Source organism: Ailuropoda melanoleuca, chromosome 13 (genome assembly GCF_002007445.2).
Source record: "Ailuropoda melanoleuca isolate Jingjing chromosome 13, ASM200744v2, whole genome shotgun sequence".
NCBI classification, from domain to species: domain Eukaryota; kingdom Metazoa; phylum Chordata; class Mammalia; order Carnivora; family Ursidae; genus Ailuropoda; species Ailuropoda melanoleuca.
The window spans coordinates 31,630,434-31,653,963 of NC_048230.1; the positions used below are offsets into that span (position 1 = coordinate 31,630,434).

Below are 23,530 nucleotides of genomic sequence, written 5' to 3' on the forward strand. Positions count from 1 at the left end.
CTCTCCGTCCTGGACACACCTGGGAAGTGAGATGAGACCGTGTCGTAGAGTTCTGGCCGGTGAAACGTGGGCAGGCGTGATGGATGGGACTGCCAGGCCTGGTCCGTAAGAACCTACCTGTGGTCACCCATGCTCTTTCTCTCTTCCCTGTTTGCTCCATCAGATGCATAAACCTCTAAAAAATGATGGAGACAATGGATGGAAGAAGCCTAATTCCCTTCATGAGAATGCGGAGCAGAACTCCCCTACACACACGCGTGTGCACATGTGTGCGCACACACACACGCTCTCTCCAACCTGCATCAGAATGTGATATGAGCAAGAACTAATCTTTTTTGTGTTAAGCCACTGAGATGTTTAAGTTTGGCCTATAAACAAGGCTTTTTCTGGGGCGCCTGGGTGGCTCAGTCAGTTAGGTATCTGCCTTTGGCTCAGGTCATGATCCCAGAGTCCTGGCATCGAGTCCCACATCAGGCTCTCTGCTCAGTGGGGAGCCTGCTTCTCCCTCGCCCTCTGCCCCTCCTCCAGGTTGTGTTCTCTCTCTCGCTCTCTCTCTGTGTCTCAAATAAACAGATTAAAAAATCTTTAAAAAATAAAAAAAAGGAGGAATCTAGGAGAAGTTGTAAGGTGAGCAAAGTTTGCCAAAACCAAGCCCCTCTGACTGCTGTGTGGACAGTGCTGGGGGGGAGACACGGGAGAGGAAGCCGCAAGGCCCAAGTTGGAAGCTATTGCTATGTTCTCCAGATTATATTCTCTATTAGGAAGAGAGGGAGGAGAAAGGGGACCTGCCCTTCTCAATGTCACTGGCTTCACTTGACCTTCTAAAGGTAAATTGGTTTCACATTCTTGTTTTTCCAGATCCATCTAGAGAGACTGACTCTACTTCCTGCATCCCGGTCTGTACACGCCCCCCCACCCCCGCCCACTGCCCTGCCTCCATGCCGCGCCCCGCCTGCAGCATCGCTGATCCAAGAAGCCAGAAGAGGGGAGCAGAGGGACCCAGACTCAACCTCAGACGGGCACCCCTGTCTGGACTTTGCCAGGAAGGCGAAGCCCCAGAGGCTCTGCGGGGGCGGGAGGGGGGACGGCAAGGGGCCACACCGGCTTTGGTAGCTCTCAGAGGCCTTTCCCTAAGGGAAACCACATGTGCCACTTGGGCTCACCCCAAAGCTGCCTTGCACATATATGCTCCTGAATCGGTCAGGGTGTTCACCCACTGACAGCGGCCCCTTGTGACTTCCCAGACCCGCTTACCTCAGATTACAGAACGAAGGAAGCCAGCAGGGGCTACCCCAGGACGACCACCACCTCTGAGAAGGTGATCCAAGGATTTGAGGCTTGAGCTTGCCTCCCACTGCCCACTGCCCCATGAAAGCCCGAAGGCCTTAAGTGCAGGCCGCTGTCACCTTGAGGTGGGCAGAGTACGTATGGACCCCGTGAATGCCTGTCACGCCCCAGCATGGGAAGTCGGTCGTGACAGGTCAGGAGCCCAGCGTGTAGGTGGCAACCGTTCTCCCCAGGCACATCCTTCCCCCTCCCAGCAAGGCCGCACTGTGCAGGGGGCCGTTCTGTGCATGAGGCACTCCATCCGTGCCTCACAACAAAACGGTAAAACCAGGGGGCCAAGAAGTCATTTCTCAGAAGCAAAACTATGAGCTTCCTGGTTGAGAATAAATGTTGTCCTCCTAAAATTCTACCTGCAGAGAGCTAGGAACAAACTGGAGAGAAGAAAAGGACCTACCTGCTGTAAAGAATGTCAACCACATTCTTCACAATGTCAAACCACACAAGTGCTGGTTTGGGGTCTTTTTCAATTTTTAACCTTGAATTCATTCTAAATTTAGAAGAATAATGCAAAGACCATTTTGCCACATTGGTGCACGTTCTCTATATATATGTATATCATTTATATACATATACCTAATTTTCTTTTTTTTTTTAAAGATTTTATTTATTTATTTGACAGAGACAGAGACAGCCAGCGAGAGAGGGAACACAAGCAGGGGGAGTGGGAGAGGAAGAAGCAGGCTCATAGCGGAGGAGCCTGATGTGGGGCTCGATCCCACAACGCCGGGATCACACCCTGAGCCGAAGGCAGACACTTAATGACTGAGCCACCCAGGCGCCCCACATATACCTAATTTTCTATGCTATACATAACACATATAGTATATATGTTCATATATATATATGTTCATATATACATATATATGTTCATATATATACTATATATGTTCATATATATACTATATATGTTCATATATATACTATATATGAATGTGTATCTTATGATGTGGAGACCAAAGGCAAAAGAAATCTAGAAAAAAATAAATTTCTTTTGCAGCCCATTGCCAAGTCCTTGAGACTGGCAGAGTGAGCTTCCTCAGGGAGCTCAGCTGCCTCAATGTTAGTACTTTGCTAGCGGCACAAGGCAACGTTAGCTTGACATTAGCCCAACCTCCAGGGATCCTGTAAAAATCCCTTTGGAAACTTCCCTTATCTCTACTCCCCCCCCCCCCCNATCCCCCCCCCCCCCCCCCCGCCCCGATATATGTCAGCAATCATCCTCCAAGCATCTGGCTCACTGATATACATCTGAAGGGTCTCATGACTAAGCTTTTACTAGACAGTAGTGAATGACCTTTTCCTAAAAACAGCTAGCCCCTCAAAGCCCTGGAAACCTTGCTTCCAGATTCCTTAGAGACTTCTGCTATCCCTAACCTCCTCCCAACTTGAAAGTATATAATGGGCTCTTTCTGTCAATGGGTCCTGCCCCTGTGCTTTAATAAAACCACCCTTTGCACCGAAGACGTCCCAAGAATTCTCTCTTGACCATTGGCTTCCAAACCCCAACAAGCACATCAATTTATATGTTTATATTTATAATTTTTTAAAGATTTAAAAATTGTTTTTAAGTCATCTCTACACCCAACATGGGGCTCGAACTCACAACCCTGAAATCGAGAGTCGCATGCTCTCCGACACAGCCTGTCAGGCGCCCCTATATATATTTATAATTTTAACAATTTTTCCTCTGAATTACTTTAGGGTATGAGATGCATACTCCTTTATGCCTAAACACTTTCATATCGTCTCCTAAGTGCAAGAAGACTTTTCTATACAACCACAGTACAACTTCCAAGCCAGAGATTTAACACTAATATAACAGAGTCCATATTCAAATTTTGCTAATTGCCTCAATAATCTCTTTAATGTCATTTTTTCCCCCCTCAGTTAAGTATCCAATCCCAGATCATGGACTGCATTTAGTTGTTGTTATGGATTGAATTGTTTCTCCTCCAAAAAGTCATGTAGGACCTCAGCACATGACTTCATTGGGAGATGAGGTCTAACAGAAGCAATCAAGTTAAAATGAGGTCATTAGAGTGGGCACTAATCCAATATGACCGGCGTCCTTATAGAAAGGGACAACTGGACGCGGAGAATGCACAGAGGGAAGCCGACGTGAAGAGACGCAGGGAGAAGACGGCCATCTCCGGGCCAGACAGAGGCCTGGGACACGTACTTCCCTGCCAGCCTCCGAAGGAACCCGCGCACACCTTGATCTCAGATCTGTAGCCTCCAGAACTGTGACAATAAATTTCTGTTGTTGAAGCCACTGGCTGGTGGCAATTTGTTACAGCAGCCCGAGGAAATGAATACAGTTGTCAGGTTACGTTTAGGAGGCCTTCTGGCTTGATGAATGACTAGCGGGTGACCCACCAGGACAGCCACCCAGGGAAAGAGCTCCTTCTCCAGGGAGCCACAGGCTGCCTGGCTTTCAGAGTGAGTGTTCAGGGATCCACAGCACCGATTAGATGAGCTCCGGGTGGACTTTCTCCTTTTCAATGCCTACCAGGGACGTGAGGTGGGCCGGCACCCAGTGTTGGACCCCGGGTTCACCCAGGGGGCACCAAGGCTTCGAGGAGGAAGCCAAGGGGCAGGGGGGCTGGCAGAGGGCAAGGAAAGGCTGCATGGGGCTGTCCAGGGGGCTCCCTGGGTGAGGTGAGGGTTTCCTAGGGGATTTTTTCCCCCCAGAAAAGACAGTTTTTAAATTTTTCACTTAAAGAAAGGTTGAACTGAAGTTCCCTGGTATCTTTCTGTTGGCTGAGTATCACTGCGGCTGCCTCCTGCTGGCGGCTGGACAAACGGCCACAGCCTGGGGTCTCCCTGGCAGTAGGGCCTTGAGGAGGGAGTAAATAAACAGCTCGATGCTGATTCAGGAAAGGAATGCCTCACTCTCTTCCCTGAAGGGAAAACAGGACCTCCGAGCTCTGGGACCCAACCGGGAACCATGCAAAAAGTGGTTCCTCTTTCAGAAAGACCACTCACTACGGCCGCAATGAATCTGATTCCCAGGGAACATATGGGGTGCCGAGAGGCATGTCTCCAACACCCCACAGCTTAGGAGAATGTCGTCACCTGCAGACGCATCTACAGCAGGGGTAAGCCAGGAACCCGCGGTGCCCCCAGGAGCTTGGATCCTAACTGGAATGGGCTAAACGGTCACCAACATAGGATTCAGGGCTGAGAGAGAGGACGCGAGCCCACGGTGAATCACTTAGAAACTTTAGATCAGAGGTTTTCAATCTCAGCCCTATTGACGTTTTGGACCAGATCATTCTTTATTGTGGGGTCTGTTCTGCACATTACAGGGCGTGTAGCAGCACCCTTGACCTCTCCCCACTTAGATGCCAGTAGCACCCCTCTCCCCAAGACGTGACAATCGAGAACGTCTCCAGACTGTCAAATGGTCCCTTGGGGGGCAAAACTGCCCTTGACTGAGAACTGTTCCTTTAGATTAAAAAAAAAAAAATTAAGATTTATTTACTTATTTGCGAGAAAGAGAGAGAGAAAGAGCACAAGCAGGGGGAGGGGCAGAGGGAGAGGGAGAGAGAAAATCCTCAAGCAGGCTCCCCTCTGAGTGCAGAGCCCAACTCAGGGCTCGATCTCACAACCCTGAGATCAGGACCTGAGCCAAAACCAAGAGTGAGACGCTTAATCAACTGAGCCACTCCGGCGCCCCTAGATAAAAATTAATCTCAGACTTGCTAATTTTTTTTTTCAATGACTTGAAATCTTACTCAAGAGTCTAAATGACCCAATTGAAACCCCAGTATCTGAACTCCACTGGAAGTGGGAAAAAGCAAGTGAGAGAGCAGTTAATGACGTGGTGTCTAACTTGCTCTCTCCTTGCAGTTTCAGTGACCTTGGGCAGTCAGCTTGCCCCGCTCTCCTCTGTTTGCATTGTTGCTGTGCCTGCCGGGCAGGGCAGAAACGGCTGCGGGTCCACCTCAGAGCTGGCTGTGTTTCAGTAACCGCTGGGAGCCCTCTCCGGGGGCTTTCCAAGCTTAATGAGTTCTTATTTGTAAAGTTCCTTACAAAGCTCAGGCCAGGATGCTATGGGAAGTCCAAGTGACTAGGATTCTCGCCACCCTCTTAAAAAGAACATTCCCGAGTGAAAGGGCTGCGAGAGCCAGAACAGAGCTTATAGGAGGGAGTGGTTGCGCCAGTCATGAAGGAGTCCTTGCGAAGCGCATTTGAGACCGTAAAGAAAGAGCGTAATACTTTCCAACTTTCTGGGCCTCCTCCTATTCTCTAGAGCAGGAAATTATGTAAAGTGTTTCCTGAACAGCTGAAGTATGTTAGAAACCTGCTAGCATTCTCTACATTATCTCCAGGAAATAGGCGCTGAAGAATTTCTTTGCAACAAGAAACTATGTGAGCTCTGTTGCCCATTTTCACCTGAATGGGATGGGTATTCACTCTGGGAAGGGAAGACTCTGATCTTCTTAGCTCATTTGGATGTCAGAGTCAGTGTCCTAAAGAACATACCCTGAAGAGAACAGCTTCGGGGGGTGTGTGTGTGTGTACAGAGAGAGACAGAGACAGAGAATATGAAGAACTTTCTTTGCCAGGTAATTTAGCAATGTCAGTAATAGCTTGCTAGTTATCTGCTTATCCTCACTTAATCTTTGGGTGGGGTAAGGATGAGGTCAACCTCTTGAGTGTTAGGCATTCTAGAACACGCAACCAAAGAAAACTGATAAGCCCCATCCCACCTCTAGAGACTTGCTCCGAGGCCCGAGCCCATAAATCTCCCAGGGTGGGGGTCCTCAGGCATCCCGGCCCAGCAGGCCAAGCGTGAGCCTCACAAGCACATGCACTTTGGGATGCTGGTGGGGTCACGGTACGAGAGCCATCGGGGAGCCAGCTGTGACTCTGGCGAGCAAATCCCCCCGGTCTCCTACGAGAAGGGCAAGCGTGATTACCAGAGCAGAAATACCAGCGGAAAACGACAGTTGTTACCTCCAGAGCAAGGAACAAGGCCTAGAAAGGAAGCCAGCTCCCGAAGAGAATGACAGATCTGATTATGCTGCTGAAGGCCAGCAAGTTCCCGGCTTCCTAACAACAGCTCAGGACCATTCCCCTGCGGCAGCGCGGCCTGGGATCCAACACTGGGAAAGTGTGTGATTTGCCTTTCAGAGACCTGGCTGTCAGCGTGAGGACGAGGAGCCAAACACGTCCTGTTGATAACGCCCACCCTTTGGGGCCTGCAGGGAAGCTGGACGTGGGGCCAGAGGGAGAAATACAAAGCCCTGCCTGCCATCTTCTCTCCCCGGGGGGAGGCACCACATTCTTAGAGCGCTTCAACATGCTTCTTGGAACGAATGTCAACCAAATGCCATCTTTTAGGGACAGCAGTTACAGCTCCTGTAGTCAAGTCACACCCAACGTCATTGGCCTGAGGCCGTGAACTACTGCCATGAATCGGGGCCCTCAGTCCGTAGAGTGCGCGACTCCTGATCTCAAGATCATGAGTTTGAACCCCCCCTTGGGTTTAAAGATTAAGGAGGGGAAGAAAAAGCTGAACTACTGCATGAAGTGAACTCAGATGGTGACATTAATAAAAGGGGGGGCACATTAATAAAAGGGTCGGTTAAGGATCTGACTTCAGCTCAGGTCATAACCCCAGGATCCTGGGATCAAGCCCCACGTCGGGCTCTCTGCTCAGCGGTCGAGTCGGCTTCTCCCTCTCCCTCTGTGCTCTCTCTCAAGTAAATAAGTAAAATCTTTAAAAAAAGAAAAGAAAAAAAGCCACTGTGTATAGAGTAAATTGGAAAGATCTATACCTCAAGTCTGTAGTGTTTTAAAGGTGGCTGCACCTCTGAGAACCTAATTTTCATCAGGCTAGGAGCTCCTTTTCCTGAAAAGCTCACAATTACGTATTGCATACAGTTTTCGGGGTTCATGGGCCCCATGAAGGCCTATCCTCCGCACCTCCGGCTACTCAGGTTAAGAATTCCTATTTATGAAAAAATGTATAATTAAATGGTGAGATTTTATTTTAATCTTTCTGGTATTCTGTAGTTTTAAATTCTCTAAAATTAGTATTACTTCTGTCACCAGGAAACATTATTTTACAGTTACCAAAAAAGAAAGAAAAGGGAAAACCTTCATACTCACTCAATTGTTTCCCCAGAGGGACAGAGACAATTGGTTGAGAGGATGGGCAGGAAGGGTGCTGGGACAGTCACTAGTCACCTAAAACTTTGGTCTAAATCAGAGTTTGATTCCACATGTCTTCTGGTTTCCACACATTTTCCCACATTTCTCCTATATTCCAACAGTTGTGCCCCAAAAACGGTACGTGGGTTTTTGGTTTTGGGGATTTTTTGTAGTTTGCATCGAGAATTACTGTCTATATATCAGACCTTGACTTCTCGTTCAGTTTGAGTTAATTCAAAGTTCCCTTCTTCGTCTGATCCTTCCTCATCTTCCCTTGTTTTTGTGGGTAAGCTTCCAATATTTCTGCCTGAACCTGTTCAAGTTCTAAACATCAAGACTTGTTCAGAGAAGAAAACGCAGTTTTGTTTTGCTGCCTCAGTGTGTTCAGGAGCTTTACGTCACGGGGAAAGGCCCATCTGTTGTTTGTAGTGACAAGCTGCCAAGCAAACCATCGCCAAGTTGGACTTGGGTGGCTCAGGTGGCCGTTGTCACGGCCAGCGAGAAGTTCGATGAGGAGGTGCTCCCAACGCTCTGTCTGCCAGAATTAAGAAGGGAAATGGTGGGTGCAGGAGGAGAACGCAGAGGTCCCCTCAGGTGGGGGGCACCATTCACAAAGCTAAGGCCAGCGTTTAAAAGGCCTCAGGGCTCACAAAACAGCCAATTTTTGGATTGAATCCTATTGTTGAGCATAGAAACAAATCCACGGTTCATCTCATGTTGATGTACAGCTGTGAATGATGAGAAAAACAAAAAAGAAGGGCGCCTGGCTGGTGCAGTCAGTGAAGCACGTGACCCTTGATGTTGGGGTTTTAAGTTCGAGCCCCACACTGGGCGTAGAGATTATTTCAAAATAAAATCTTAGGGGCGCCTGGGTGGCTCAGTCAGTTAAGCGTCTGCCTTCGGCTCAGGTCATGATCTCAGGGACCTGAGATCGAGTCCCGCACCGGGCTCCCTGCTCAGCAGGGAGCCTGCTTCTCCCTCTACCTCTACCCCTGCTTGTGTTCCCTCTCTCACGCTCTGTCAAATAAATAAATAAAATCTTTATAAATAAATAAATAAATAAATAAATAAATAAATAAATAAATAAATAAAAATAATAAAATCTTAGGGGCACCTGGGTGGCTCCGTTGGTTGGGCTCTGCCTTCGGCTCAGGTTATGATCCCAGACTCCTGGGATCCAGCCTCACATTGGGCTTCTTGCTCAGCGGGGAGCCTGCTTCTCCCTCTCTCTCTGTCTGCTGCTCCCCCTGCTTGTGCTCTGAGATCTCTGTCAAATAAATAAAATCTTAAAAAAAAAAAAGAGTAATAGTAAAAACTTAGCCTAGAAGGTAAAATCTGTCTTGTGGCTAGAATACTACCTGAGATGTCAATATTAATACAGTATTTACTATCTGTAAAGAACTTATTTTATACTAGGGGTTGTGCTATTTTGATGGCCCGGTGGGAGCAAGTCCATCAGCAGCTGAGCTTCGGTGTCCTGGGCAAGGACAGCTGGTGGCCCTGGAGCAGGGTAGGTTGAAAGGACAAGGACAGTGAGAAGGTCCCTCCCAGCCCTTTGTCTCCAGCCTCCCCACAGGAAGGGTCACTCATGACATACAGAAGAGGCAGCATTTGAACTCAGGCAGAGCTGACTCTTAAGGACTAGTCTTTTCTACGGCACATCCCAGAACTAGGATGGGGAAGGACATACCCAGCTGTGAAAAGCCTGGGAGGAATGCACAACTGATCAATAGGAGAGGGTTTGACACATAAAACTCCTACACAGCGTTAGGAAACTGTCCCAGGCGTTTATAAGACACCAGAATAATGCTTTCAAACTAGGCCAGCAACATGCCATTTAATATACAAATGCTCAAAATTAAATTGCTCTTCCGCCCTCAAAAAAAAAAAAAAAACCCTATTTGATAGCTTGAGTGTTTTTTATCATCTTTATTAGCTAGGGTTATGAGACTTAACTCAGTAATGTTGCTGAACACTTTCCACTACATGGTCCCTGGGGGGAGGGGTGCTGCATGATTTGGCCAGGTTTTGTTCATCACAAATTAGGTCAACAGCCTGATCTCAAAAGAAAGCACCATTAATGACACGTTTCAAGGGCTTTCCAAAACCAGCCAGCTGGGTTTTGGCAAGCTCCCGCAGGGCGGAGGGAGGCAAGGGGTAGCCAGCTTCACTTTTCTTTATGGCCTTCTGAACTCGGGGTGCATAATCTCACAAGGGTTCCGAGTGCCCAACAAACTGAAGATTTTGCTCCTAGAACTATTGATAGGATAAAAAGAACATACCGATTTGGTGAACACCATTTTGGTTTTAATTGACCTGGTTCTTGGAAGCTCCAAAAAAAAAAAAGCAGCAGCAATTTGAGGCCAAATGCCGAAACAAAATCCTACTTAACACTGAAGATCTACTATAACAAGAAATTATCCAGTTTTTATCTTTTCAGTGATCATGCAGCCACAGAAAGATTGAGGGTGAAGGAATAATCCAACCACCTTAAGAAATGGAATATTTATATCCTACTTTGTTCCAAAAACAGTAGCTTGATAGGATTTAAAGCTGATACAATTTAGTAAGGTAAAGAATCAACATTTGGTGCGGTGTTTAACACTGGTGTTCAACCTCTAACCATAGCTTAACTCTAGGGATTTCTGCAACGAGCAAAGTAAGTGCTAGATTTTCCTTCATTTGCCTCATGAAAAGTTAAGTGTTACCTTCCCACCCCTACTTACCTACTACAAACTAATTCAAACCTAAAAGTTACGGGCAAAATGAACTTATTAAAGTTTTAAATGAGATTTAAAACTGATAGGAGCTACAAAATGTGGTACACATTAATAAAAGCTACTTAGACATTAACACTTTGTGAAAGAGGAAAAGTTTGGTGGCTGTATAGTGTTTTATCAGACCTAAAAAAAAAATCAAGCTGAATATGCAAACTCATTCTCAGAAAACTGCATCCAGTTAAGTTCAATAAAAACACACAAAAGTCTCCGCGGATTTGCATTCCACAGAAACCATCATGCTAAAAATGTTTTTGAAGACATGAAAATGTATTTCTGGGGATCAGCTCTCTCCTGTCCATGACTTCACTACTGGGTCATGCTTTCTGTCTGAAAACAACAGACCTTAACACTTCTCACCAGCATGTATTCCACTGGTCCCTCAGCCCACTAAGCCCCACCTCTCTTACAACAAAAACCTCCGGTTTCCAGGTTTACTTCCACATTCTTTGTTCTCACATTCACAACTTCGGAGTCCAGTGTCTAAGGGACTTACCTTGGAGCAAGGGTAGGAAAAAAGGGCAGTGGAGCAAGTAGGTGGGACAAGAAGGGCAGTCTGTACCGTTTCATGACTTCTCTTCTGCCTCTTTGTGGAAGCCTTTGTATAGAAAAAGTCGAGAAAATGACCAGCGCTCCCACCAGGCCACCCCGAGCTCGGGAGGACCAGGCGTAGCATGGCTCGGTGTTCCAAATTAGAAACTTGGCTGCAGGCTAATAAGCATTAGCCAAAGTATTCTCTACATCCACACCTAAATAAGCATTAAATATTTCACATTTAAACTTTGAAAGTCTGTTATCTGCAAAAGGAAAAACGTACTTAGGTGCAGGCTGGTGAACTGAGGAGGTAAGAATAGCCTTACGTTTATTCCGAGACAAAGTAAACGGAAATCTGTCGCATTCTACTACTCCTGACTTGCAAAACTGGCTGATTTTACTGAATACCGTAGCCCTTTGTGGTCCTCACTCACTTTCGGTCTTCAACCCAAATGCCCACCTCCACCTCAGCTCTAGAGCTTCCATGGGAAAACAGGCAACGCTGTCCGATTTCAGCAGTGGAGGCTTCGCTCATGACTCTTCCACTCATCAAGGGAGAAACGGACAGTAGTGTTTTTAAGGTGCATTTCATTTGTCCTAAGGTTCTAGGGCACTTTGGTTAACCCTCCTTCTCACTCTCCCCCAAATCCATTTCTTATACTGCTAATAGCATAACTACTCTTTAGATTAGTGGCTTTATACCTGGACTGTACAGAAAGAGCATAAGGGGGTTAAATTTAAAAGAGAAAATACTTGGACCCCACCCCTTACCAATTAGAGCAGAATTTCTGGGTAAACCAATGTACATCTTTGAAATCACGTCCAGCCTTGAAGTTTGGGACGAATGAATTCTACCTGTATCTCGAGGAGACTTGTGATTAAATTTAATATATATATATATTTTTTCAATCCCATCTCCCTGGCCAGCGAGATTTAAGGAGACCCTGGCTGAGGGCTTCTGGGAAATTTTGTTCATTTTTCGATAAAAACGTCTGAAAAATTTTATTCTGGCTGGTGTGTAGTGGATATGACGTCTGGAAGCGCTAACATCCATTATTTACAAAGAATGGAAGCAGCCGGGAGCAAAGCCAGAACTCCTACGTGAGCAGGAAAAAGTTATCACCCTTGCATCCTTGATGACCTCACAAACCTGACATCAAACCATGTCTACAACCTGAACCACACCTCTGGTTACTCACGGGGGTTTGGTTCTGGCACACTTGACCAGCAATCTTAACAAGTCCAAATTAGAAAGCAATACATAGGAACGGTGAAGTGAAGAAAAGGGTGGAATTTAATCTTTATTTACAGGACACTGCAAGAGAGGAGATTCCACATAGAAATAAGAAACTCACTGAGAGGAGGAGCTCCATACAGTTTGTACAGTTTAGAACTGGTCAAGTCTAGTTTTGTTGTAAAAAGTGCTACAATAACAAAACACATTTAAAAAGAGTTCTTAGTAGAGAAACAGTAAGACGAACTTCTACCGAACAGAGTACACGACAAACAACTTTCTGCGTCAGCTGTACAATTTAAAAGTTAAAGGTCCCAGGAGTGCCATCCTGAACTTGGAACGTATAGCCTTCAGAGGTAGTTTCTGGCACAACATTTTGATCTTCCTCTTCCTGGAAGTATTAAAAAACAAAACCAAACAATATAATTCCACAGACATAGCACAATTCTAGGCAGTAGTCTGCCTAGAAGTCTGTATTTACTCTTAAGGTCTTCATTTGCATATTACACCTTTATTACTATAACCATATTTCAGTATTTCAAATAGGGGAGGGAGAGCTGCTGAAACTTGCCAATTCAGGAGCGCCTGGGAGAGCAAGATCCTGAATGGGTGAAGGAATGCTACCACAACAGACATTTTCTTCCCCACCCATCACTTCTCAGTAGGTTGCCCACTTCTCCATCAACTCCTACACAAACTTACTCTCAAGATATTCTTAAGTCCCTAAGAGTATTCATTCGAAAGTTAGAGTAGTGATTTTTTAAAATTTTTTAAATTTCTAGTTAAAGATTATATGATCATCAAGCCAAACATCTGAGGAGCAAATATGTACATCATGTCCTACTCACACTGATAATTTGCCATATTCAACAAGGACACAGGGCTCATTTAAAGAGTATAAGGAAAAAAAATCTTAGGGGCTTGACTTTGTGTATTTTCCAAATTCTTGTCAACATTACCATGTTACTCACCTCTACAGAGAAATACTTCTCAATTAAGTTTAATGAAGCTTTGTACACAGACTCATTTTCGTGGTTTTGTAGAGCTTCAATTTTGTCCAAACCTCCACATTCTTCAATCATTATACTAAGTTTCTCAGTTTCACCTAGTTTCTCAGCAGCCTAAAAAAAAATTCCAAGTTTACTGGAATTTACTGAATCGTCTATTTTAATGAAAATAATGTTTACGTTTGGGCATTGATGTATATCCGATGACCACCTGAAAAGTTTCTTCAACAATCCTATGAGATGGTTTTATCTCCAATTCACATTTTTTTTCTTTTATTTTACCTATTTATTTGAAAGAGAGAGAGAGCACAAGTGGGGTGAAGGGCAGAGGAAGCAGACTCCCCACTGAGCAGGGAGCCTGACGTGGGGCTCAATCCTGGGATCACAACCAGAGCTGAAGGCAGACGCTTAACTGACTAAGCCACCAGGTACCCCTCCAGTTTACATTTTCTCCAAATCTGTAGTTGCTCTTAGCAGCTACGTCTGTAGCACCAGCCAGATCTTACGGTAGTTCTCAATCATTTCTGTGCATCAAAATCACCTGGAAATTTTAAAAACGACACCATATCCAGTTTCATTTGGTCTGTGTTGGGAACAAAAAATTACTGTTTGACAAAAGCACCCGAGGGGCACCTGCGGGGCTCAGTTAAGCATCTGGCTCTTGGTTTCAGCTCAAGTCATGATGTCAGGGGTCGTGGGACTGAGCCCCACAATGAGTTCTGCACTCAGGCTGCTGAGATTCTCTCTCTCCCCCTCCGTCCCTGTCCCCCCAACACATGCTGTCTCATAAATGAATGAATGAGTGAATGAGTCAGTGAGTAAATAAATAAATAAATACATAAATACATAAAATCTTTTTTAAAAAGCACCTCAGATAACACCAAAGTGTAGTCAAGGTTGAGAACTATCGTCTAAGGGCAAAGATGGCCTAAGGTGTATAAAAACAAATTTCCCTGATTGGATTATTTGCTGATACCAAGAACATATTAGGTATAAAAATGATATTGTGGTTAGCCTTTTTTAAAGTCCTCAAATTTTAGGATACATAAATATTTACAGATAAAATAACTTATATGCTTCAAATAACTTAATTTAGAGGATTTAGGTAGAAGGGGGGAGTAGGAAAAAAGGCCAAATGTTGACAAATTATTTATGCGGGGTAATGGATACACCACGCATCATTATTCTAGACTCGACTGTTCTAGGTAAAATTTTCATAATCGGAGTTTAAAGTCGTTCGGTAGGACCTACCCACCTTCAACCACAGTGACAAAGTGCTACGTGCTAGCATGCTCGGGTTAATTAGGAAAGGAACCAGAAGAAAAATAAAATTAGATAACTAAATCATCAAAACTTAATTTCACCAAAACTCAGTATGACATTGGAGAACTAAAGATTTTTGACAAAACAGATAGGAATGAATCCTGTCCACATATGGACTTGATTTCAATTCGGGTCACCTACTTGTCATCTCCTTTAAATCTCTTATAATCCCTTGTCACGTCTTACCAAGAGTGTGCCCCACAGAAAAAGCCTTTCTAATTCTGTGGCCTACTGAGTAAACTTAGCTGCCCTACTCTGAGTCTAAATATCCTTAATTACTATCAAGCCCAAATTCAAACGCTATCTTATGGCCTACCTGAAAGATGTTTGAAACGGCATCCAAAATAACCAGAATGATTTTGGTGTCTTTTGCAGTTAAAAGGTTCATCAATGGTTCTATTATGCCACAGTGAACGAGGTATACGATCTGTTCGACTGTCCCACCGCTTGTATAGTTGGTCACAGCCCAGACAGCTTCCTTTTGTGTCTTAAAGTCTGCCTAATAAACATAAGGAAACAAGTTTACTTTAGAATGATTGTAAAAACAAGATCCCAAAAGTACAGTTATCAAAAAACAAGGACTAAAACTACCAACTGACTCCATCCAACTTTAAGTAAAAGAAGTTACTGGCCACCATTTAGCAAAGGACTCTAAGGAGAACCCAGCACTGGTATGTTAAGATTCTTATCAAGCACAGCTCTACCAAATGTCCGTCCGTAAATACTAACATCCTTTGATTAAGTATTAAGACTTCATTACCTTAGAGAGAACACCAACGAGGAATGGGACTAATCCATGATTCACAACTTGCTGTATTTGGTCCTGGCGACCAGCTGTGATGTTTGACATTGTCCACGTAGCTTCCTTCTGAATGTTAGTTTTGGGGTTCGTTAGCAGGCTGGGAAAGACAGCAAGTGCTCCTGCATCTATTACAACCTGAGTCTGTTCGTCTGTCCCAGTGACAATATTTCCTATGGCTCTTAGCGCAGGAGTCTGAAAAGGAAAAAAAAATGTTGATGCCAACAGTTATCTTTTATGTTTTCCAGCACTGTCCAAAAACTCTACACCCTAAAGGTTTTGACAAGTCAGAGGCTCCTCATGGCCTAAAACAGGCAAGGTGTCAACATTAGTATCAGGTGACCGTGCTTCTTATGGTTTATATTCCCATCTAAAAGTCAACAACTTACCACAATGGGCAACTCAGTAGCTCCTAGAAGCTTCACAAGCTGCGGCACAACTCCTGTTTTCACAACCATTTCAATCCGTTCATTTGGACCATCGGTAAGGTAGGAAATGGCCCAGCAGGTATCTGCTAATACTTCTGGGTCATCGTGATGCAGGAGACGAACTAAGGTAGGAAGAATCTGCTCAACAGCGTCTAACGGGGGTGCAGGATTCTTGTTGCGACAGAGGTTTGAAAGCGTCCAAGTCAGGTTCCGTAAGTAACCACACTGAGGGGAGAGAAAAATGCAATCACAGGTCTCTCTGTATTTTGAGGGGGTGGGAAAAATTAGAATCAAGAAGTGAATAACCTGACTTATGTTAGTAACTTACTGCTAAAGATGACATATCAGGAACTGCAAGAAGAGCCAAGAGCGGGTCAACTGCGCCATACTTGATAACCAAGTCTCGAAAAACTGAACCATCACCTAAAAAAAAAAAAGGCAAGGTTAATCATAATCTACTTGTCTAGCACCACCGATGTTCAGTGACTCAGTGCACCAGCGTCCTAACACAAAGACAATACTCCAGCAAATTCCCAAACTTACTTAGATGCCAATAGCTTCCCTTATAAGCACTGGAAGCAAGCAAGTGTAAATCTTAACACACAGTTCACTATTACTTATGACAAGGGACTTCTCCCAACCTCAGTATGATTAGAGACAGTCAAAAGAATTTTAAATCCAAGTACCTGCGATGTTTCCTAGAGCCCATACAGCTTGTTCACTGATGTGGGCATGTGAAGATGCCAACAGAGAAATGAATGCTGGGATAGCACCTCCATCTACCACAGCCTTGGTCTGTTCTGATGTGCCGGAAGCAATGTTAGTGAGAGCCCAAGCAGATTCAAACTGAATGGGACTACAATCAGTTCTGCCCAAGAAGGACACAAATTTTGGAATCAAACCAGCCCGGATTATGTTGTCTATGGGGGGCTGTTTTTCCCTGGAAAGCAGTTTCCTAAGGGTAAGCAAAAAGAGAAACAAAAGTTAAAGATGATTAACAAGAGAAGTTTGTTAACTTTAAAAATCAATTTAAAATGCAATTCAGGAGTTTAGAACTTGAGGTAACCTTTTAAAGTACTGCACTAAATGTTCAGATCTCCTGGAATTTAAGAGATGAACAGACTGGTTGCACAGTGCTGCCACACGTGGTGTCTTTAACTACCTTTTTTCCAAAACTGAAATATTACCAGTAATGTCAATCTGCCTCCTCTCACCATCCCCAGAAACTACTTTAGATCTTGTCACTTTAAAACTTTGACAATCTGACACAATTACACAACCATTGTTAATTTGTGTTTCCCTAAGTACTAGTGAGGTTAAACATCTTTTCCTTCATCATTTGTCACTTGACTTGTTTTTCAGCACACTGTTGAACTAGAGATGGATGTCACAAATATTTGTATTTGATAAAGAGTAAATGCGCCATTCTAAATGAATGTGCCAATCCCACTTACTGAATAATTCCTCCTTTCTCTGACACCAACTTGAAATGCCACCTTGACAAAAACTTTGTAATTGACTCAAAAAGCACACCGAAAGGTTAACACCGATTATCACTGGGGGTGGGCAGGACTTTAGGCAACTGTGATTTATACAAAATCAGTTTCACCTAAGGGAAGATTCTAATGAAAACAGGCCTATGGCCAACTTAACCTTGATTTTACCCATGCCATCTGTCTGTCTCTTCCCCACCAAAAAAATTCCAAAAGGGTTGATATCTTAGGTTGCCCATGCTTTAGCAGAAAAGACTTACCTAGCAGCTTGAGTAGCCTGGAGCTGGCTTTCCAAATTGTTGCTATTTATGCCTTTGACAATGTCATCAACAGACCAATTTACAGTGCCCTGCAAGGACAGTGGTATTAATTTCACAAATTATTATTTTTAAGATTAAGCAAACAAAATCCCTATTTGCCATTGTGAAGACATTTTTAGGTTTATAATCAGTTACTAGAAGTTTAGCCTTACATTTAATTTTGGCTATTAAATATTTGTACTTTCATATGCAGAACAGTGCTCAAGCTTGGTGTATGACTCAGTGGAATCTCCAGTTACGGAGTATCATCACAGAATTTTGTCACTAAAAGAGGAGACTATGAACAATTTAATAAATGAAATTAGAGCAGTTTGAAGGTTGTTCCTACATTAGTCTCAATCACTTGCTTTCAGATATGCTGTTAGGGAGAAAGGGATAGAGTTATATAGGCAACGTGCTGGGGATTTTCCTATCTAAGCTTATAATCTATGCATTTCATTTCCACAGTACAGTGCTACAAATGCTTCATATTGTGATTGCAGAAGCGTTTGATAATCAGTGCTACAGTTAACTCAAAAAGATAGCATCCTTTTTTCCGTAGGAGCTTACAACTTAACAAGGAAAATGTGAAAAATAGATAACCATAAAACAAATGGTGAATATTCCTGTTCTGTTAGCATTTACTCTCCATCTTTAGTGCACAACTGGGATGCTAGGGGAATTCTGAAAAAGGATCATTTTTCCTGGTAGGTTGACCAAGGAGTGCTATCAGAAGATAGGATTTGAATATAGTACTCTAGAAATAACACATAGGTACGATTCAGCGAAAAAAAAATTTGAGGCATTAAAGGGTCCCAGTATCATTGAAAGATAAAAAAGATAAACTGAAAATCTAAGATTGATCTAATTTACAAAAAAAAAAAAGTTTTTTTCAAAGTATATGGATTTAAAACTACCAAAGTTTTTAAGCAGAGAAAGAAGAGGTATTTTAAGACTATGTTTAGGTAAATAGTATGTGGCATAGAATGAAGGGAAAGATAAATTAGAAAACCAATGAAAATATTTCAGGAGGACAAAGATCTGAACAAAGCTAGTGAGAAGTACAAAAACACCCTAACACCCTAAAAAGCCAGAAAGTGATTGGTTCTAGACACATTAACTTTCAATTAACGCTGGAATGGCCAGTTGAGGACTGAACTGGTGGCTAGAAATGCAGGGAAACCTGAAGGGAGTTCAGAGCTAAAGGAGACCTTAGCATCAGCTTCAGTAGATTATGGAGAGTTAAAATCATTAGGCCAGGAATGTTATTTAAATTTCTTTCTTTCTTTAAGTAGGCTCCATGCCCAGCGTGGAGCCCAATGAGGGGCTCAGATCTCACAAGCCTGAGATCAGGACCTGAGCTGAGGCAGAGTCGGATTCTTAGGCCACCCAGGCGCCCCTTTATTATTTAAATTTCTAAGAAAAGCACCATATTGATTTTGTGGGTTTGCCGTAATTCATAACCTAAAAAATATATTTACCTGGTTGTTGCGGTTTTCCTGCAGTGGAGAGGTAGCGTCATCAGGAAATGAGCTTACGTTTCTCCTTTTTAGCATCTGGTCATCCTTCTTAGCTTTCCTCAGTTCCACATTAACTTCTATTCGGCGCCGCCTCATTTCCTTGGAAAAAGATCACCCACTTTACTTACTGTATCAGTTTTTTTGCGAAGTGAGGACATTTATTTCAAATTTCCTCAAAGTTCTGATCCCTTCCCAAATATCTTTCCATTTAAAAAATACCGTAGGAAAGCAAACAGAAGGTACTCACCGTACTGTCTTTCCCCTTGTTCTTGAATCTGTTAAGGCGGGCAGCTGGTGAATTAGCATTCTCGTTGGTGGACATGGTTGAGACAAAGGGAGAAAGCTGTAAGATGGAGAGAAAATATTTCCCTTTTATCATTTTGCTTTGTCAGTAAGAAAAGCATTAACAGAATCAGGCATATACTGGATCCACACTTGTCTAATACAGGAGCAACTTCCTTTTTCAGCACTATGAAATAGCGAATTGGCCAAACAGTATTAGTCCCCTCCCCTCTGAAGGACTGAGACTTCCTGGAGCAGGGCTGTCCCTCAGAAATAGAAAGCAAGCTGTATAAATTTAAATTTCCTAGTAACCACATTTTTCAAAAAGAATCGAGTGAAATTGATTTTAATCTATTTTGTTTAACCTAACACATCCAATATGTTCTCATTTCAACATATTATAGTATTTCGAGTTATTGAGATATTTTGCACTTTTTTCATCCCAATTCTCCGAAATCTTGTACGTACTTTAGGCTTACAGCATATCCCAATCCGGACTAGCCACATCCGTTTGGTGACTACCACACTGGACAGTGCAACTGTATTATTTCAATTAAACAGTTAATTGAAGACAAAGTAGGGGAACTGAGCTCACTGTTAAAACCTATGTCCTACGGGCAATAAATCCATATCCTGGAGGCTCTCTCTCTTGTCTTTAAATGACCAAAATAGGTACATTATCCACACCTGAAAATTAAAGAAATATTTGGCCCATCATCACATTATGGAGTCTTCCATAACAAAAACTCGAGACAGTTCTGCATCCTCAGCATCTCGCAACCATTACCATTTCCGGGAATTTCAAGTGAATGCACTTAATTAGGCTGATATCAACTGTGCTTCATTCAGACTGGGATCTTAAAAGAGCGAAAGCCAAAAGGGAACGAAAGTACAAATCCTCCTTACAATTTGTTATCTTTCATTCCGTGATGTTCTTTTCCGACGCTGTGTCACAGCCAACCCTGGGCCTACGTGTTAAGAGACAGTTCTTCCAACTGCCACCCCCATATCCAGGCCCTTCCCCTGCCCCCCACCCGGGAAGATGCAGCGGGGAACGGCCAGAGGAGGGGCCAGAGGCGCTGGGCCGCCTCCCGGGACTCTCGCCCTCGGGCCTCACTGATTTTCCGGGCCGCAACGCGCCAGAGGTGTAGCCGCGGTTCGCAGAGCCTCGGCGCCCTTAAACCCAAGCCCACGCACCGCGAAACAGCCGCCTCGTCAACGAACGACGCCCCCGAGGCCTGGTCAACGAGAGAGGCCAGAGCCAGGTCGGGCGTGTACTCCGGGCCTCCCCTTCCGCCACCCGCAAGCGGAGGGCGGCCTGCAGGTCTGCCGTTATCACTCGGGCCGGGCTCCGGCCTGAGTTCCTACCTACACGGCCGGCTCAGGCTTCCACAGGAGGCGGTCCCGGGCGCGCAGGTTGCGGATCAGCTGCCCTCAAAACGTCCACCACGGATCACCCCAAAGACGGTGTGGCTCGTGCAGCCGGCCGGCGCGATTTAAATTTCCCGGTGTCCCCGCATTCCGATTGGCTGGTTCGAGCCTACGCTGCGCGCCCATTGGCGTATTTAAAAAACACGTTAAGTTGGGGGGGGTCACAGGGCCAAGAAGAAGAGACGATAGTATCGCGAGATATGGGAGCGGCCGGACAATCCCAGAGCGCTTTGCAGTTGGGTGAAGAAAGACTCCAGATCCCGGCATGCAGCGGGTCAGGTCTCAGCCCCAACTTGGCCCGAACCGAGGGCCTCTGCGGAGAGTTAATGCCAGGGAGATCGCTCGCAAGTCGTTTTGCCTGGGCAACTGCTTTAACCAAAACACCACAACTGATTTCCAAACTAATTCTCTTTAAAAATCTTGACATAGAAGGGTGGGTTAAAAAAAAAAACTCGATACAGAAACATACTGCTATGAGTTTTTTCCTTGATTGGACACAGTGGGAACTTGGCAGAGGTTTCTAGCCATTATGGAAGGAAGGGATAAGGCAAATTTGTGTTGCATTTTTTGTTGCTTTATTTTTTTAAACTTGTGTCATAAAAAACTGCAAAGAAGCCACAAATCTGGTAACAAAAGAATTCTCATGCCTGTTTCTCCAGACACTTATTTTTCAATACTTTCAGATACAGAAGAATTGCAAATCTTATCCGGATTTGCTAAATGTTAACATTTTGCCATATTTGCTATTTCTCTATGTATACACACAAACACACAGATGCGTGTGTGCATGTTAAAGTAATATGTAAAAGCCATATATATTCGTATACATACGTATATATATACACATACGCACTTTTGAACCACTTGAGAGTAAGTTTTAGAAATTCTATCCCTTAGCCATTAAATCCTTAAGTGTGTATTTTCTGATGACTTTCTCTTATATGGCCACACCACAATCATCAAATTCAGGACAAATGAACTTTTTTTGTTTTGTTTAAGGATTTTTTTTTTAAAGATTTTATTTACTTGAGAGAGAGAGAGAGCACGCACAGAGGGAGAGGGAGAAGCTGACTCCCCACTGAGCAGGGAGTCCCATGCAGGGCTGGATCCCAGGAGCCTGGGATCATGACCTGAGCTGAAGGCAGACACTTAACCGACTGAGCCACCCAGGTGCCCCTTTAAGGATTTTTTTTAAGTTGGTTTTTTTGTTTGTTTGTTTTGGCTTTTGGTTTTGGGGGCGGGGGGTTAGTAATCTCTACATCCACGGTGGGGCTCAAACTCATGACCCCAAGATCAAGAGTTGCATGCTCTACTGACTGAGCCAGCCAGGGACTCCAGGACAACTAAATATTGATGCTATTATTTATAATATAGCCTGTGTTCAAGTTTTGCCAATTGTTCCAATATGTTCTATGCTGTATTTTACACTTTTCTGAATAAAATCTTTGCGTTTTCTTGCATCGCAAATGATTATCAGAGCATCAGATTTAAAGATCTTTGTATTCTTTCTGCAACTTTTCTATTCTAAAAAGGGTATTTTTAGAAACGATATTGGTTTATTACTACAAATAAATTCAAACGTTGAACTTTGTCCATTCTTGTAGGCGTTTGTGCCAGCCTCACTCATTGTGCAGCAACCGTGGGGTTCATTGGCAATTGATTCTACTCCCACCTACTCAGACAGTAAGATCCCATCCCCCTAAGTGCAAAAATGTGGAAAGAATTCACCCCTAAACCAGTCATTGCAAGGGATTCTCTTGGCTACCATGAATGGTTCAGGGCCAGGCATATGACCTAAATTCATTCAGTGGGGAAGCCTATGCCTTTGTTTAATGACTGGAGATAGGAAAGCAGGCTCTGTTCTTCTGAACTGGGGGATGTGAGTCCTAGAAATTTGAATAGGACAATTGTAGAGAAACCATGAAAGCTCTGATCAACAGCCTGGCCTACCTCTGAAGTTTGCAATTATATAACTTTGCAATTATGTCACCTGATACACTTCCTTTGTTGTTTAAGCTAGTGATACTGGGCTTTCTTTTGCTTGAAAATATGGAGTAATATGTGCCCAGAAGTGTTCTGTTTTACATATATTAATACATCGAATCTTCACAACTCTGTATTGTAGTATTATTATTACCTGTACCATTTCACAGAAGAGAAGACTGAATTAGGAATGGTTAAGTAGCTTGTCCGGGTTCACACAGCCAGTAAATGGTAGACGGGATTCAGACCCAGGCTGCCATCCCCTTGACCACTATTCTGTACCTTCACCTGAAAACAACCTGAAACAAAAATACGATGTCAAAAGTGAAAGTTGCCTTTGCAAGATACAGTGTTGTCCTCGGGGTACCATTCACCCTCTACTCTTAGCTATTAGAGTTTGGACAGAGATTCAGGAGAGGGCTTTGTCTGGCCTACGCCAGTCAGTACATTCCATCCCCAAACCTGGGGATTGGTTTGGTGATGAAGATGTAACACAATGCAATAAAATGTTTACTGAGGCCTTCTTTGTGTGTGATGTCCTCTCTCTTTCACTGGACTGCGTGTGCTGATGGCGTGAGCCTGAAACTCCGCTGCTTTCAGAGAAGCAAATCCAAGCGTGTCTAAGGCTAAATAATCGTAGCTTGTCTGTCAGCCGTTCTTTCAAGTAAAAACCATTTTGCACTGAAAAAGCAGTTCGGTTATCTTGCAACTCAAACATCACACAATTTCTTTCCCCTGAAAGACAACCACTGTGGGGCGCCTGGCTGGCTCATCTCTGGAGCTTGCAGCTCTTGATCTCAGGGTCCTGAGGTCTAGTCCCACGATGGCGGTAGAGATTACCTAAAGATGAAATGTTCTTTTAAAAACTGAAGAAAAATAAAAAAAGACAGCCATTGTATTTTGGTATGTGA

General features: G+C 44.0%; 1 protein-coding gene across 5 annotated transcripts; it reads right to left on the reverse strand.

Annotated features, from left to right (window-relative positions):
• Positions 1-12,093: 12,093 nt before the first annotated feature.
• KPNA2 (karyopherin subunit alpha 2) lies at positions 12,094-20,731 on the reverse strand. Of its 5 annotated transcripts, none has more exons than XM_034640798.1 (12): positions 20,574-20,703; positions 19,893-20,062; positions 19,171-19,266; positions 18,885-19,022; positions 17,365-17,453; positions 16,298-16,566; positions 15,940-16,034; positions 15,573-15,836; positions 15,145-15,378; positions 14,701-14,883; positions 13,026-13,175; positions 12,094-12,445 (listed from the first exon to the last, which is right to left on the reverse strand). In XM_034640798.1, the coding sequence occupies exons 3-12, from the start codon at positions 19,243-19,245 to the stop codon at positions 12,353-12,355; spliced, it is 1,590 nt and encodes a 529-aa protein (XP_034496689.1). In that variant the 5' UTR covers positions 19,246-19,266; positions 19,893-20,062; positions 20,574-20,703; the 3' UTR covers positions 12,094-12,352. The 5 variants fall into 5 exon arrangements, with proteins under 5 accessions (XP_034496689.1, XP_034496690.1, XP_002924674.1 ...); XM_034640799.1 differs by lacking the exon at positions 19,893-20,062 and adding an exon at positions 20,112-20,173 and having other exon boundaries at positions 20,574-20,689; XM_002924628.4 differs by lacking the exon at positions 19,893-20,062 and having other exon boundaries at positions 20,574-20,731.
• Positions 20,732-23,530: the final 2,799 nt, after the last annotated feature.